Source organism: Mesoplodon densirostris, chromosome X (assembly GCF_025265405.1).
Source record: "Mesoplodon densirostris isolate mMesDen1 chromosome X, mMesDen1 primary haplotype, whole genome shotgun sequence".
Lineage (NCBI taxonomy): Eukaryota > Metazoa > Chordata > Mammalia > Artiodactyla > Ziphiidae > Mesoplodon > Mesoplodon densirostris.
Window position 1 is genome coordinate 105,564,846 of NC_082681.1, and position 18,792 is coordinate 105,583,637.

Consider the following 18,792-nt stretch of genomic DNA (forward strand, 5'->3'; position numbering starts at 1 on the left):
TCCGAATCACGCATAATAAGATAAGAAGGGGCCAGTTGTGGAAGAAAAGACTAAGGACTGCCACGGCCACATAGAGGAGGGTGTGGATGCCAGGGTGAGGGACTTGATTTCAGAACAAGGAATAACACAGAGCAACAATTCGGGCAGATCAGGTAGGGGCAGGGGGAGGGTGGCTGGGGAAGTACTTTGTCTAGAACAAACCACAGTAAGGCAGAAAATGTAATTATACTGATAAACAACATAAATTAGTGCTGGTTGTTGGAAGAGATTTGAGAGAAAATCCAGAATTAGAGAGGAATAACAGCAGGGACAATCAACATAGCCAGAATGTGCATTAAACCCCAAATGTAGAGTCAGGAGCAGAAGGAGGAAGGATTCTTTCTCTTAGTTTATGTAGTGTCTATGATCTCCTAGAGAAAGGCGGAAGTAGTGGGGAAGCATTATTCACAGCAGTGAAGTATTGGGATTGGTCTGAGGCAAAGACATATAAACACCACTGATCAACAAGCAGCTCTGTCATTGTTAGTCAACAGGAAGCTCCTAACATTTCCAAAAACTGAAGATCTACTATGACTTAATGGCACACATTCACATAGCAACTGAAAATGATCTGGGCCTGGCTTGAAAACACAAATAGTGCCAGAGCTAAGGATATCTAAAGTGTTATGTGGAACTAAAGCACTTGATTCTGAAATCTGGCAGCAGTTACAACAAAATAATGACAGCCCCTTTGATCATCTGCTAGTCCACATTCCTGAAAACATTCTTTTCCTTCTTTGAAAGAACACAAAGGTTTATTCTTTCTTGTTCTGTCAATAAGCAGTAAGGCTAACCAGTAAAGGTGCCCGGGGAGGAGATTATTAGGGGGAAAAGGGGGAGCCTTGGCAGGGTAGAAAACTGTTAGTGAGTATGATGTGAGGAAAACTGAGAAATATATCAGGACCTCAAAGTTTCCCATCAGTATTCTGTCATCTCACATTTGTTGACTAAAGACAATGTTAGTCAACATATATAGGAAAATTATTCAACATAAGGACAAACTGAAAAATGGAATACAGAGTTTAATTCCCACGAAATGAAGAATATGGGCCAGCCTCTGGGTGTGATCCAAAGAGAGCTATCTACAGTGATGGGAAGTATGTTCACTGGGGAAAGGGTAGAACTAGTGGCAGGATACTCTGGTTCCCAAGTCTGAGGCCAGTAGAAGTCTTCTGAACAGTTATAGTGACTATAGCACACAATATATAGGCAGCAATACAAAATTATTCCAAAAATTCACCTTTGAAAAATGTGTAATAGGATGAAGAGGCAGTATTTTGGAAATGAAAAAAAATGTTTATCTTAATTGAAAAATACATTTGATAATCAGGGTATTAGAGTGAAAAACCACAGAAAAGCACAGTCTTACCTTTATGATAAATTTCAATGAAAATAACCTAAAGAAATTGCATTTTAGTCAATCCTAGGCTTAAAAAGCCAAATGTCAAAATAAGTTATGTTTGTTTAAAACAAGATTTTCATGTGAGATGTATTTCAAAGATAACCATCACTTTCTATACACAGTTCTAACCTAGAAGAACTTTACTTGTATTGATCCATTTTTCCCCTGATGATATTTTCAAATTGGACTAACAAAAGACAGGGAATTTTTTTTTAATGCCATAATAGAGGAAAATGGTTGAGTAAAAATCTAGTAAACTAAAATCAAGTCCTGCTACCACAAAGTGCCATAATCTTTACTAAATCAATTGGTTTCTCTAGGTCTCAATGTCCTCATCTGGGTTTAATTTGCTATGACCTCAAGATATCCCAGCTTTCAAACTAGATACCAGTCAAAACTAGTAGTACCCAATGACATACCATAATCCTACAGAGAACACTACTGGTTGCCTTGCCAACAGCAATTTTCTCCTTTCTTCTTTACTAAGACTCCCAATTTTTGTGGCTGTTCCATTACCTTTCTCAAACACTGGTTTAACTACAAACATGGGATGCAGTTATGGTCAATGATATACGATGGGAAGTATGCTGTGGGACCATTGGGAAAGTTTACTTTATGGAAAATGAGAAGCACAAGAAAAGGTCCTATTCAATCAGACCAAGAACAGCTGTATAATGGTGTTATGTAAGATTTTCAGCAGGAATTTTGTGGTTATTAGCGCACATGCTTAAAACAAAGCCAGCAGGCTGAGAAGGGCTGGGCAAAAATGAATCTTTGATAACTTTGTTGAGGAAATGAATAATTATCCCTACAATCTTCTACTGTCTGAATTCATCTTACATAAAACATTGACCTTCATTACTTTTAAAACACTTTTATTCATGAATTCTGTTATTAAGGCTGAAAGCATCCAAGTTGATATAAAGTACAAAATTTTTAAGAGAAAAGTTAGATTATCTATTCACCCTTAACTTCCATCAATACTCAGTGAATTATGTGTAGGAGAACCTCTCTCTCTCTCTACATGAGGGAATAAAAATACATTCTATGATGAGTCCAAATAATTTGCACAATATCTTTGCTTTAAAAGGGAGGATATGTAATAACTGTTACATTCCAGCTGGCATGATTCCACAACAGAGCATAACTCTGGCACAGAAACTTATCCAACTGATTCAATAGTTGCGAAGAAGGACATGATGAATCAGGAACTTAAACATTAATAAGTAAGTCCAGTGGTGAATTTCACAAGATTCAAATGTGGACCAGTGCTAAGCATCAGCATTAATTCACTATGGATAAGTTAATTTAAGGGTGATATTTTTAAAACTTTGACATTTAATGCAGTGGGTAAATTCAGGCTGATAAAAAGGTAGGGAATTGGAACTGGCTGGTTAAAGCTTGGTAATTATCAGCTAAGTTCATGGTCAACTTTTCCATTCATCAAATCTTAGACATCTTCTCTATATCTTTTATGTAGTAGATACTCAAATTTTAAAATCTTGTTTTTTAGCTACACAATAAAATAGATATATATATTTTTTAAATAGACATTTTGAGTCAATTTATCTGAGGAAGTCAAAAAGCAAAGGAGAGAATCACAATGTATGATGAATTATATTTTCTAACCAAAGATATTTTAAGTTTCTTGTAAACCCTTACCAAATTCTCAAAGGTTACCTTAAACACCAAAAGTCCTATGCAACTCTTCCTGGTTCCTTTTTCAGAATGACTTCTCTCCCCCTTTGATTCCCAAAGCATACTGTATCTATGTCTTCTTGGCATGCACTGGCTGCTTTGTACCAGATATATGTGCAACTGTGAGTCAGTAACATATTTGAAGGCATGAGTATGGTTTCACCATATCTGTATCCCTTGCAGGGTCTATCCAGCATATTTCATGGAGGATATTCAATCTGTCAAATTGACGGGAACTATAATATCTTTTTTCTTCCACACTAAAGTATTTAATTAGAGTTTATTTTTAAAACTCTTATAAAAGAACTCTCTGGCCAAAACCCTTGATTACAGTATCTCTTTATAGCTCTACCAATATAAAAGATAAATGTCAGACCTGGTACAAAATGACTTTAACATATAAGTGACTTTAATACAAGGAAAAAGCAAGCCGTTATGAAACACCATTTCTCCACCATTTCTCCAGCAGGTGTAAGGAAGCGTTTTGTACCAAGCCACACATGGGCACTGGCATCATCAATCTCTCTGAATCATAGAATGGAAAACTCAGAGTTTGCTGTAATGGTCCTCTTGTGTCCTTTTGTGTCTGGTTACCAGGTCTCACAAACTTCACAATATCTCCCCTATCAGTTTATTATTTTAAGTCCCCATTAAAATGATATGAGTAGAGAAACTACTTTTCTCCTTGACCAACTGCAATGGCATTTTTATTGTACTGTGTTCCCTGCTTCCAGTGCCTTTCGCCTAGGTCCATCCTCACCACTGCTGTAAGAGTAAACACCTTTATTCCCACAACACCCACATAGTAAACTCCTGACTTTTTATGCTGATACCCAAGATCCCAGTATATGCCCTATGTCTATTTTTCCAATCCCAAACCCCAACTAAGGCAAACTATTCACACAATTTCCTTAATGTATCATCTGTCCACATTCTACATTCTGCTTATGCCTGAATAAACACCCTCTCTTACCACTACCAATCCGAATCCACCCCACCATTCAAGACCCCAAGTAAATCCTGCCTTCTCCACAAAGTCTTTGGTGGATCAATCTAGATCACACTGATATCTTCTTTTATCTGAATTCTACACTTTATTCTTTTCCTACATTGACAATTAAATCAGTAGAACATTATTTATCATTTAACTTGCATATATCTTGATTATTCAATGAGTTTGCATATTCTTTGAAGTCAGGAATAATTTATTATACTACTTCATTACTCTAAAGTAACAAACCAAAGGCTCAGAAAATGGTAAGCATATAATATGTTTTTGATTGTTGCTATAGAGGACGATGTGAAAGGCCAGATGGAATTATAGCTTGGAGGTCTAAACATAATAAAACTCTGTATTGACATTGTGACCTCTACATCAATACTTATTTTAAAACTAAGGTGAAAATTCTTCTTTTTTGCTACCAAATAGGAAAACAATAATAGAACATCTATATTCAAACAATCTGCTGCTTTAATTCATTCTTAGAACTCAGATAATATTAATAAAGCACTTAAATTTCATTGTTGGGGTTTAAGAAAACTGGACCTATCACTAGAACTGCTTGCTTATTACACAGTCAGATGTACATAATTACATACATTTAAAAATAGCCAGTAGATTTCTATGAAGTCATACTTTAATTTCCAAATTTTAGCAATATCCCATGAAAAGACTGTTTCAACTTAGATTTTAAATATATGAACAAAGGAATATTATAAAGGAGTCAATCAACATTTTTCCAAAGAAGACATAAAAATGGCCAACAGGTACTTAAAAAGATGTTTAACATCACTAACCATTAGGGAAATGTAAATCAAAATCACAAGGAGAGATCATCTTATACCTGTTAGAATGGCTATTATTGAAAAGACAAGAGATGACAAGAGTTGGTGAGAATGTGGAGAAAAGGGAACACATGCACACTCTTGGTAGGAATGTGAACTGGTGCAGCCACTATGGAAAACAGTATTGTGGTTCCTCAAAAAATTAAAAATAGAACTACTACATCATCCAGCAATTCCACTTCTGGGTATATATCCAAAGGAAATAAAATCAGTTACATCACAGATATCTGCACTTCCATGTTCAACTGCAGCATTATTCACAAAAGCCAAAATATAGGAACAACATAAGTGTCTCTTGACAGATGAATGGATAAAGAAAATGTGGTATATACTTACAATGGAATATTATTTAATCATAAAAAAGAAGGAAATCCTGTCATTTGTGACGATATGGATGAACCTGGAGGACATTACAGTAAGTGAAATAAACCAGACACAGAAAGACAAGTACTGTATGATTTCAATTATATGTGGAACCTAAAAAAGTCAAACTCAAAGAACCAGAGAGTTAAATGGTAGTAGCCAGGGGATGGAGATAGGGGAAATGGGGAGATGTTGGTCAAAGGGTACAAATCTTCAATTATAAGATGACTGAGTTCTGGGGAAGTAATGTAAAGTATGGTCACTATAGTTAATAATATACTGGACTGTACACTTGAAATTTGCTAAGAGAGTAGATCCTCAGTATTCTCACCACAAAAAACAAAGTAACTATGTGAGGTGATGGATGCTGATGTGTTAATTAACTTGATCATGGTAATCATTTCACATTGTATATGTATGTTAAATCATCACATTGTACACACAAAAAATCACATTGTACAAGTTAAATATACACAATTTTTATTTGCCAGTCGTAACTTACAAAGCTGGAAAAAGAGAAGAAATTCATAAAATATTTATAGAATGTGTGATTTTAAGGCACCCACCTGTATGTCCATGTCAAAGCCAATTTCACGAAGAACTTTCACAATAATCAGGCAATTGTGCAGATACCATTCAGAACTTCTCAATTGTGTGTACACATTTACAAAATGAGACTCAACCTGGAAAAGACAACAATCAAATCTTTTAGTAATGGAATAAAAATTACTGCTTTTTAACTGTTCTCTGTAGTTCAGCAAAGAATCATTTAAATACTAGCATTTGTCAGTAGGAGATTATTATAATCAAAATAAAAGAATAAATAAAAAGGGAATGCTAGCCATTCAGATGTAGGTATGACTTAAAATTAAAACTTCAAAAGAATCAGTTTGCAGAAAGTATTTCAAATTTTAATTACTAAGTTCTTTCAAATAAGAGAAGACCACTCTGCATAAAAAGGACTCTTACCAAAAACAGGCAATAGGCTCCTAACAGTGTTGCAAAAACAAGGCCATCTAAAAGGTCTCTGTCAAAATTTACTATCCATCTCTCAGAGGGAATAACATCTGCTCCAAAAAAGAGAGAGAGAATAAATATCATAATAATTTTACTTTTCTAACAATATATCTTATGGAAATTTGAGCAATAGTCAAAGAGAAATTTGCCTTAGCTTGGAAAAGAAAAAACATATTATTTTGGAAATAAAACAATAAATAAATAAACCTCAGAAGCTTAGTAACATGAAATATATCTGTAAGGTATTACAGGCAACTGCAAGTTGTCTCTTTTATTTCTATTGGAACCACTTTGAAGAATATACGACCATGCAGTAATAGATAAAAAATCTGATATTTCAAAATTACTCATTCTGTTGAGTACCGTGAAGTTCAAATGTTTGATCAATGATCATCAACATGGGTAAGGAGGCTCGGAAGGCGTGAGGTTTCCTGTAACTCTAAAGTTGTAGTGTGCCAGTTTCACTATTTGTTGCAGAAATTCCTCCACATGTAGGGTAAGTATGTGAAAGGGGTTGGAGATTTATGGCTTAAAGAAACCAGAAATGACCTATAAAAGATAATACAAGACGGAGGAATAATAAAAGAAGTTTTCAGTTACAGAGACGATTACTATGCTGAGACTAGGAAAAAAAGTGAAAGTATCTGGATATTTAGTGAAAAACAAAACAAAAACAAACCTGTCCTATATTTGGGAGGAAGGAAAGATGATTTAAACATCAGAAATTATTGCTGTGATCAATGTGACATTTCCTTTTTTAAAATGTTTCCAAAAGGGCCTAGATTCTTAACAGTTTGAGATAATTTCTTGTCTGAAAAGAGGGGGAAAAATGGGTGATCTTCATAAACCCCCTCAAGTCCCTTGATTCTCATTTTCTGCGAAGAAGAAACCATGATGGGATATGTTCATGACATGTATATGACTTCACAAAGTAGGATTGTTTTACGTCTGGAACTGGAAGACTTAATTTTCTCTGGAACCACAGATGTCCTGGATATTTCACAGAAACAGTGCCCAGTACTTTTTCATCTGAGACGCTGCAACACTGAACATTTCTAGAGGATTTCTATAGTATATTATTGCAAAATCAGTCTAGCAAACAAAGATCACTAGGAATTTTCAACTAACACACAGCAAACAACATTCTGCACTATATTTTTGAAAGTATTTTTTTTCCTGGCAGAAATCTATAAATAATTGTATGTCTGATATAAGATGTGATACAACCAAAGTAATTATTGTAAAATGTACATTTCTAGTTGTCTGAATAATTATAGTCTAAATGTACTTCTTGATGTATATTTGCCACTCATAGCTTTTAATAAAAAGGGTCTCAATTTGTAGCCAAAATTCATTTTTCTACGAACTAGAAACAACAATTCTAACTTAAACCTGAAAAAGGCAATTGACTAGCCTTTTAAGTTTATAGTGAAACAGTCAGGTGGCAGTGGATATAGACTGTGACCTCTAAGTATCTCATCCTTATCTTGTACTGACATAGACAAGGGACAGAAATTCCCCTGAAAGAGTTTAACATCTTATTGAGGAAAGATTACAACCACAAGAGGAAAACTAATGAAATACTTCCTAACTAGAAGTTAATGAATAGATAACAACACAGCAAAACCTAAGTGTTACACTGTTACTTCCAATTCCACCAACTGCAATCCAGCATCACAGGATTCATTATGACCTTCCCCCTTTGCCTATTTCTAACTTGGTTCTTTCAACAGTGAAAAACATGGTTCTCACTATCGAAAATAGATTTACTTATTTGTTGAGCCACGGTATACATATAAAATAATTTCAGGGCTTCCCTGGTGGCGCAGTGGTTGGGAGTCCGCCTGCCGATGCGGGGGACGCGGGTTCGTGCCCCGGTCCAGGAGGATCCCACATGCCGCGGAGCGGCTGGGCCCGTGAGCCATGGCCGCTGAGCCTGCACATCCAGAGCCTGTGCTCCACAACGGGAGAGGCCGCAACAGTGAGAGGCCCGTGTAACGCAAAAAAAAAAAAAAAAAAAAAAAAGTACTTTCAGAATTGCAAACCCATCCCCTTGTAAGAAACTAGAGTAACATGTATATGTACAGTTCTATTTGTCTTTAGTTCCACATTATGCACTCATGGTACTATATTCAAGAGAGAATTTAGTCAGCTCCTTTCTCCTCCATTACATTCAGTGAGGTTGTCAAACATCTGTAATGCAGTTAGATTCATTTGTCACAGTCTGCATTCCATCCTGGATTACTACTTCTGTCTCTTGGTTGATTAAAATATATATATACACTAACATTCACTCTTTCTGGATTTTGAGAGATACACTTCTAGGATTTTGAGAGATACATTATCATGTATTCACCATCACATTTCCATACAGAAAAGTTTCATCACTTCAAAAATTCCCACATGCATTTGAGAGTCAATTTATTGATATCTACAAAAAAAAGGGTGGTAGGATGTTCACTGGGGTTACATTGAATCTACAGATCATTTTGACATCTTAACGATATTGAGTCTTCCAATACCACGTGCATGGTGTATTTCTCTATCTAGTTATCTTTGATTTCTTTCATCAGTGTTTTGTAACATTTAGCACATATATTCTACACATATTTTGTTAGGTTTACACTTAAGAATTTAATGGTGCTATGATAAATTATATATATGTATAAATATAGACAGATAATTTCAAATTCCAACTGTTTACTGCCATTACCTAGAAATAGAATTTATTTTTGTATACTGATCATATATCCATCCTACAACCTTGATAAACACTTATACTAGTTTAGGAGCTTTTCTGTAGATTCTTTGGGATCTTCTACTTGATTGTCATGTCAAATTCCAGCCTCTTTCCCAGGGGGAGAGGTGGGGTTTTTTGTTTTTAAGGGTTTTTTGAAGCTGCAATGAGTTTTCACCAGGGCCCTAAGGATGACAGGCTCCAGACGCGCAGGCCCAGTGGTCATGGCTCATGGGCCCAGCCGCTCCGTGGCATGTGGGATCTTCCCGGACCGGGGCACGAACCCATGTCCCCTGTATCGGCAGGCGGACTCTCAACCACTGCGCCACCAGAGAAGCCCCACTGCAGCATTTTTTATAATATCCAAAATATGGGAACAACCTAGATGTCTATTAATGGATAAATGGATAAATCAATAAATAGATAAATACTAAAGAAATTGTGGTATACATACACACACACACACACAATGGAATGTTATTCAGTCATAAAAAAAGTGAAATCTTTCCATTTGTCACAACATGGATGGACACTGAGAACATTATGCTAAGTAAAATAAGTCAGACAGAGAAAGACAAATACCATATATCTCTCTTCTATGTAGAATCTAAAGCAACAACAACAAAAACCAAGCTCATGGACACAGAAAACAGACAGGTGATTACAAGAGGTAGGGAGTACGGAGGTAAAATAAATGGCTGAACAGTTTTTTGTTTTGCTTTGTTTCAATAAAGTGAATAAAATTTTTTTAATTCTAATGACAGTGATATATCAGTTATAAATCAATGTTACCTCAATAAGCTAAAAAAGTCTTTTTTAATAAATAAATTAAAGGAAAAAAATTAAAAATAATAATTTAAAAAAAGGAATGTATCAGCCCTGACCTAAGTGAGGTGGAGGTGCTGATAGCAAGACCTCAGCAGATACGCAATATGCAAAAAACCTGTCAGGCTGGTTCCAATGCCAAACTCGCAAGAGTTTCTGAGAAACCCGTTATCAACGAAAAATTATTTATTTGTTGCCCCATCAGGTTGATCAAGGACACACTGTCCTTAAGGTTGACTCTACAAGGTGCCATCTAATCAGTTTACCCAAAAAAGTGTGTAATTGAGGCCCACTATCTATTCTCTGCAATGTTTCTCCTTCACTATTGAAGGATAATTTCAGAGTACAGAATTATAGGTTAGTTTTCCCTCAACACTTTAAATATTTCACTTCACTCTCTTCCTGAATGCATGATTTCTGAGGAGAAGATGGATGTAATTCTTACCTTTGTCTGTCTACAGGTAAGGTGTTTTTTCCTTTGGCTTTCTTCAAGATTCTTTCTTTATCTTTGATTTTCTGCAGTTTGAATATAATATGCCTCAGTATAAAGGTTTTGGGGCATTTATCCTGATTGGTATTCTCTGAGCTTCCCAGACCTGTGGTGTGATGTCTGACATTAATTTGGAGAAGTTCTCAGTCATTATTACTTCAAAGGAACTGTTGTTTAAAGGGACTTCTTTTTCAAATATAACTGGTAAATAAATTCCATTCTGTGAACAACTTAAAATCACTAATTGCTTTCTGTGATACTATGGGAAGTTTATAGCAATACAATCCTACCTTAAGAAACAGGAAACATCTCAAATAAACAACCTAACCTTGCACCTAAAGCAATGAGAGAAAGAAGAAAAAAAAAAAGTTGGCAGAAGGAAAGAAATCATAAAGATCAGATCAGAAATAAATGAAAAAGAAATGAAGGAAACAATAGCAAAGATCAATAAAACTAAAAGCTGGTTCTTTGAGAAGATAAACAAAATGGATAAACCATTAGCCAGACTCATCAAGAAAAAAAGGGAGAAGACTCAAATCAATAGAATTAGAAATGAAAAAGGAGAAGTAACAACTGACACTGCAGAAATACAAAAGATCATGAGAGATTACTACAAGCAACTCTATGCCAATAAAATGGACAACCTGGAAGAAATGGACAAATTATAGAAATGCACAAGCTGCCAAGACTGAAGCAGGAAGAAATAGAAAATATGAACAGACCAATCACAAGCACTGAAATTGAAACTGTGATTTAAAATCTTCCAACAAACAAAAGTCCAGGACCAGATGGCTTCATAGGTGAATTCTATCAAACATTTAGAGAAGAGCTAACACCTATCCTTCTCAAACTCTTCCAAAATATAGCAGAGGGAGGAACACTCCCAAACTCATTCTACGAGGCCACCATCACCCTGATACCAAAACCAGACAAAGATGTCACAAAGAAAGAAAACTACAGGCCAATATCACTAATGAGCACAGATGCAAAAATCCTCAACAAAATACTAGCAAACAGAATCCAACAGCACATTAAAAGGATCATACACCATGATCAAGAGGGGTTTATTCCAGGAATGCAAGGATTCTTCAATATACGCAAATCAATCAACGTGATACACCATATTAACAAAATGAAGGAGAAAAACCATATGATCATCTCAATCGATGCAGAGAAAGCTTTCGACAAAATTCAACATTTATGATAAAAACTCTACAGAAAGTAGGCATAGAAGGAACCTACCTCAACATAATAAAGGCCATATACGACAAACTCATAGCCAACATCGTCCTCGATGGTGAAAAACTGAAAGCATTTCCTCTAAGATAAGGAACAAGGCTAAGATGTCCACTTTCGTCACTCTAATTCAACATAGTTTTGGAAGTCCTAGCCATGGCAATCAAAGGAGGAAAATAAAAGGAATACAAATTGGAAAAGAAGAACTAAAACTGTCACTGTTTGCAGATAACATGACACTATACATAGATGAACCTATAGATGCCACTAGAAAACTACTAGAGCTAATCAATGAATTTAGAAAAGTTTCAGGACACAAAATTAATGCACAGAAATTTCTTGCATTCCTATACACTAACAACAAAAGATCAGAAAGAGAAGTTAAGGAAACAATCCCATTCACCACTGCAACAAAAAGAATAAAATATCTAGAAATAAACCTACCTAAGGAGCTAAAAGACCTGTACTCAGAAAACTATAAGACACTGATGAAAGAAATCAAAGATGACACAAACAGATGGAGAGATATACCATGTTCTTGGATTGGAAGAATCAATAATGTGAAAATGACTATACTACCCAAAGCAATCTACAGATTCAATGCAATCCCTATCAATTTACCAATGGCACTTTTACAGAACTAGAACAAAAAATCTTAAAATTTGTATGGAAACACAAAACACCCCGAATAGCCAAAGCAATCTTGAGAACGAAAAATGGATTTGGAGGAATCAGGCTCCCTGACTTCAGACTATACTACAAAGCTACAGTAATCAAGACAGTATGGTACTGGCAGAAAAACAGAAATATAGGGCTTCCCTGGTGGCGCAATAGTTGAGAGTCCGCCTGCCGATGCAGGGGACACGGGTTCGTGCCCCGGTCCAGGAAGATCCCACATGCCGCAGAGCGGCTGGGCCCGTGGGGCCGTGGGCCCATGGGGCCATGGCCGCTGAGCCTGCGCATCCGGAGCTTGTGCTCCACAACGGGAGAGACCACAACAGTGAGAGGCCCGCATACCGCAAAAAAAAAAAAAAAAACAGAAATATAGATCAATGGAACAGGATACAAAGCCCAGAGATAAGCCCACGCACATATGGTCACCTTATCTTTGATAAAGGAGGCAAGAATATACAGTGGAGAAAGGACAGCCTCTTCAATAAGTGGTGCTGGGAAAACTGGACAGCTACATGTAAAAGAATGAAATTAGAACACTCCCTAACACCATACACAAAAATAAACTCCAAATGGATTAAAGACCTAAATTTAAGACCAGACACCATCAAACTCTTAGAGGAAAACATAGGCAGAACACTCTATGACATAAATCACAGCAAGATCCTTTTTGACCCAACTCCTAGAGTAATGGAAATAAAAACAAAAAATAAACAAATGGGACCTAATGAAACTTAAAAACTTTTGCACAGCAAAGGAAACTGTAAACAAGAGGAAAAGACAACCCTCAGAATGGGAGAAAATATTTGCAAACGAATCAAAGGATAAAGGATTAATCTCCAAAATATATAAACAGCTCATGCAGTTCAATATCAAAAAAACAAACAACCCAATCCAAAAATGGGCAGAAGGCCGAAATAGACATTTCTTCAAAGAAAACATATACATGGCCAAGAGGCACATGAAAAGCTGATCAACATCACTAATCATTAGAGAAATGCAAATCAAAACTACAATGCAATATCACCTCACACAGGTTAGAATGGGCATCATCAGAAAATCTACAAACAACAAATGCTGGAGAGGGTGTGGAGAAAAGGGAACCCTCTTGCACTGTTGGTGGCATTGTAAATTGATACAGCCACTATGGAGAACAGTATGGAGGTTCCTTAAAAAACTAAAAATGTAACTACCATACGACCCAGCAATCACACTACTGGGCATATACCAAGAGAAAACAATAATTCAAAGAGACACATGCACCCCAATGTTCATTGCAGCACTGTTTACAATAGCCAGGTCATGGAAGCAACCTAAATGCCCACTGACAGACAAATGGATAAGGAAGATGTGGTACATATATTCAATGGAATATTACTCAGCCATAAAAAGGAATGAAATTGGGTCATTTGTAGAGATGTGGATGGATCTAGAGACTATCATACAGAGTGAAGTAAGTCACAAAGAGGGAAACAAATATCGCATATTAACGCATATATGTGGAATCTAGAAACATGGTACAGATGAACCGGTTTGCAAGGCACAAATAGAGACAGAGATGTAGAAAACAAACGTATGGACACCGAGGGAGGAAAGCAGTGCAGGTGGGATGAATTGGGAGATTGGGATTGACATATATACACTAATATGTATAATATGTATAAAATAGATAAGTAATAAGAACCTGCTGTATAAAAAAATGAATTAAAATAAATAAACAAACAAACAAATAAATAAATAAAGAGGCTGAGGAGTCACCTGCATTCATTTTGGAAGTTCACTAATCTTATCAACATTTAACAAATGCCTCCTATTCAAGGCAGATTATTTTTCAGGATGGTTTCCACAAGTCTTATCTATGTAAGGGACTTCCTGTTATTCTATTCAGGGAACATTTCTTGATTAATTCCCTAATTCTAGAGAGTATAGCCTATTTAAGACTTGTAGCTCTGAATGTGCTTCATATAATTATGAACTAAATACCTTGGTACATAAGGGCAATACAGAAACTAAAATGTTAAGTTCAGAAAAAAAAAAACAGAAAACATATACTAGATACTCAAAAAAACCCACAAAAAATCAGAAAACATATTCTAGCCATTTTACTCAGATAACTAATGGAGATATATATATATATATATAGCTTCTCTCTCTCTCACTCTCCCTTTGTCTCTCTCACTAGCACACACACTCACACACATACCCCTACAGTATTACTTCATATGCCAAAAGTAAAAATAAGGAAAGTCAAGAAGAAAATATTGAAGTGATGAGCACATAAGGAAGATAATCAGTTAATCTAAAATAGAGGTTAATTCGAAAAGCAGCAAGGAAGGAACTGTATTTTACTGTTGGGTTCCTTGACTCCCTCAAAAAACATTCTTTTTTTTTTTTTTTACCATAAAATAATACTTTTTTATAACTTAGGAAATAGATGGAAAGGCTGGTTATTAATTTTGGAAGACAGAAATGACAACAAACCAGTGTCTTCTGTATTTAGAATATCATAGCTAATCAGATAATTCAGCATAAACAAGGACATTACTTTAGTGGTGCTACCCAATATCTAGGTGATGTTAAACTAAAGAAAACTCTAAATAATTGATCTTAGAAACACAATGGCTAGGAATATCCATTCTGGTTCTGCAAACAAAGACTTTGTATCTTTTGAAAGTCACAAAAAACATTCTTAATATCATTTAAGCAACTATAAATGGACATAAAAATCCCACATAAAACCATAAACTTCTAAAATAAGATATAAATTTGTTTCAGTAATAAGTATATGCTTTTTTTGTAGGAACATATTTTAATTTTTACAAGGAATATGTTTTTCATTTTGAAATTTTATTGATGTGAAATGTACAATTTCAAAAGAGCAGTTTAGCATTGGTTTTGGTATTGGGTTTCAATTTCATAAGTTGATTTGAAGCCTTTTGTAAACACTATTAATTTAAAATATCTAAAATAGTTATATGATATCTTACAAGTACCCATATATAATACATTTATTTTTAAGTAAATATCTTCTGTAGAGTTTACTGATGGCAGTTGTAAAACAGGCTTCTTCAGTGAAACTATAAACATTCACTTCATCCTATAACTATGGAGACAATTTACGGGTTTTTGCCTCATCAATAAATTAATATATCAATAAAAATAAATGAATAACATCTCAGTTTTTATTGAGTAACTTTAATTACTATCATTACTATATATCAAACATGGAATATTTATTAATGTATTCTATTCAGGGGATATTTCTTGATCACTTCCCTAATTCTAGAACATATAGCCTATTTAAGACCTGCAACTCAAAATGCACTTAATTATAAACTAAATTTCTTGGTACTGAAAGGCAATATAGAAACTAAAATGTTATTTACTTAAAAATAAATTTATTATATAAGGGTACTTATAAGATAGGGGTGTGTGTGAGAGAGAGAAAGATGAGAGATGCAAAGGAATAGGAAAAGAGGAAAATGTAAAGTTTCCTTTTCTTATTCTTTGTAAAGTCTATAGCTGACATATGACAGTGTTATTCTCAAAAGAGTGTACCTATAATAAAATTTCTATATGATTCTATACAATCTAAGTGGTGTTAAAACAAGGTGACTAAGTGCATAATCTTTGGAAACAGAAATTTGGTTCAAATTCCTGGCTCTCCCACTTAACGTGTGAGTAAACTTGGGCAAGTTATCTCACACTATGGGCTTTATTTCTCTTCTGTAAAACAGAGATGAAGATCTAAAAACATCCACATCTCAGGGCTGTTGTGTGGATTCCATGATATCCAGCCTATGACCTAGAATTTGACCTGTGTTAATTGATAGCTGTTGACCTCATGATTCCTGTATTTATCCAAGCTTTGATTTCCATAAAATCAGCCTCTCCCAGTTCTCGTCCTATGTCTTACTCATGGATAACAAAGCAGATTGTGCAAGACTCTCATAATCTGCTCCTGCTATTCTTTCACCTTCATCTTTCAGCTTTGCCTGGCCAGTATCCATCAAACCAAAAAAACCCAAAAATATTCCCCAAATATAAGCCTGTTTCAGCCTCCATATCCAGTGCTTTTTTTTTTTTTTAACAACTTGTAATACTCTGCCCACATCACCATCCCTTCCATAGCTATATGGAAGATATATAACCTCAAAACCCAGATTTTTTGGAAATTTAGGGAAAAGAAAAGCAGGATGTGCAACCACCAAGCTGAAGACACATGAGTGTGGAGGAGACCAGTAGTCACGTTAGCACGCTGTAATTAATAGCTCTACAGCCAGGTGAGCCAAACCAAATGTGACAAAGTCAAAAGAAGAAAACAAAATTAAAAGCCAAGCATGTTCACCTCCAGGGGGAGCCACGGTATGAAATGGTCTTACCTAAGTAAAAAAAACCCAAAACATGAAGAAATGAGTGTTTCATTTTTTCACTGAACCCATGCACCTCAACACGGACACACCAGATGCAAATAAAGTCTTTAATTTAGGACAAACATCAGCAAGTGTAATTTGTCCTTTGAGATTTTACTCAGAAGCCCATGCAGCCATCCCCAGTCCCACCCCCACCCCAGGACATTATTAGTTGCTCCTTTTGTGTTGCATTTTCTCTTTACCTCTATTGGTACCAAACACTTTTTTAAAGTTTACCTTCCCTACTATATTGAACTCCATCAAGGAAAAGCCACTTTCTATTTAATCTTTGCTTACCCAGTACCTTGGGCAGAGCTCACAAGGATTACTCACAAATAAATATAAACTAACAGATAAAAAGCAATAAAAGAATCAAAAGAATCAAATTTATTCCAAACAGGCTGAGGTGAAAGGGAGGATTTTGAGGACGTTCTTGCTGGAACACCTCATTTATCTCAATGGGATCAAAAACGTGTAGTGAGAGAAAGGCAAAGACAGCTTCGGAGAGTTGAGAAGGAAGAGCTGATCATATGCCCTATGGGAAACCAGATAAGGAGTTAACATGGCATCAGTAAAAGGATTTGTCACTATTAAGGTTCCAGGGAATGTTTCCTTGTACATGGAAAAGTCTTTTGTAGCCCATTTATGATTTCCAAAGGTTCTAAATTAGTTCCAAAAGCTCTACCTTATCCCAAACCTGCTAAATGTTGAATTGGAGTTTAGGGTAAGGGAAGAAGGGTGGGGAAATCTACTGAAGAGCAAATGAGTCTCAAGGCTGAAAGGAAACATACAACAACAAAAAGACAAGAAAATCATCAAATACATGACCCTCCTCTTTCTGAAGACTGCTGTCAGGTCTCCTTACATCCTGTTTGCTGACCAGACGTCAACACACTGTAACAATGAAACCTGTTTATGCCTCTCTTAGAGGCAACTGTACCACCGTCCAAGAAGCCATCTAGCTCACACAGCATTTACTGAAGCTATTTCCTTCCTCACCCTGTGAACGTGGTCTGAGCCTTCATTAGCTTGAAGACATTCATGGATAAGTTATTCATGATTTTTATTGGTGAGCTCAAAGGTACACCTTACTTAGTGCTTTTGGCATTGAATTTGTGGACTAGAGGAAAGTAAAGTTAAACTTCTATGAACAAGGTCAGTAACATAGAAAAAGACAGAATACCTCCCAGGATGGAGGCATGGAGTTCAGTTCTTGATAGAAGCCTAAAGCAACGCCAATTTAAAAAAAAAAAGGGTTTTTTTTTAATGTCAACAAAAGATGGACTGTGAGCATCAAAAGAGAAAAATAGGAGTCTGAGAGGTATAATTTAGATAATTTTATCCGTCAACATATGTGAGAAAGGGACATGGAAGCTGGAGCTCAGAACTCCATGAACCGTGTCCTGGATACAGCCACGCTTTGCCTTGGATGCAACATTCCAGTACCATCTGTCTCTCTCACCCTTCTAATTCCTAATGCATAAATCAATCCTTAGACTACAAATATGCTATACAGCAATGACCTCACTAAAAGTTAATAAATTATCACATAGAGTACATATTCATCTTTAGTATACAATTCACTCTACACTATAAACATTTTTAACAAACTTTATTGCTCTATACATTCACCTCTTGCCCTTTGGAGAGTCAAATCATCTCAGGGTATAATGTAAAAGTGAAATTTCTGGTCCCACAAGGTAAGAAGTCCAGAAATATGGTTTAACCAAGGTGTACTTTAATTTCCTTGAGTCCGTCAAAGAAACGTGCAACAAAATCATATTGTTTGGAAACTCGTTATGCTGATGTTTCTCATTTTCATTTAATACTGACTTAGCATTTCCTTTGTGCCAGTTCCTGTACAATTACTCAATAAAAATTAACTCAATGAATTTCTCATTATTACAGATGAGATAGGTTCTGCTATGACCCCCATTTTACAGATGAGGGAACTGAGAGGCTCAGAAGATGACATAACTTCACCAAAGTTAACAGAGCCAGGATTAAAATCCAGGCAGCCTAGTCCCAGAGAATAGGCTGGCAGCCACTATCACCC

The 18,792-nt window shown here is 35.7% G+C and overlaps 1 protein-coding gene across 1 annotated transcript in view; it reads right to left on the reverse strand.

Moving 5' to 3' along the window:
• CFAP47 (cilia and flagella associated protein 47) overlaps nt 1–18,792 on the reverse strand; it is a 299,411-nt gene that overhangs the window by 194,967 nt on the left and 85,652 nt on the right. The window contains 4 exon segments of the mRNA XM_060086541.1: nt 5,914–6,030; nt 6,317–6,414; nt 16,241–16,319; nt 17,034–17,082. Coding sequence (XP_059942524.1) covers nt 5,914–6,030; nt 6,317–6,414; nt 16,241–16,319; nt 17,034–17,082 — 343 coding nt within the window.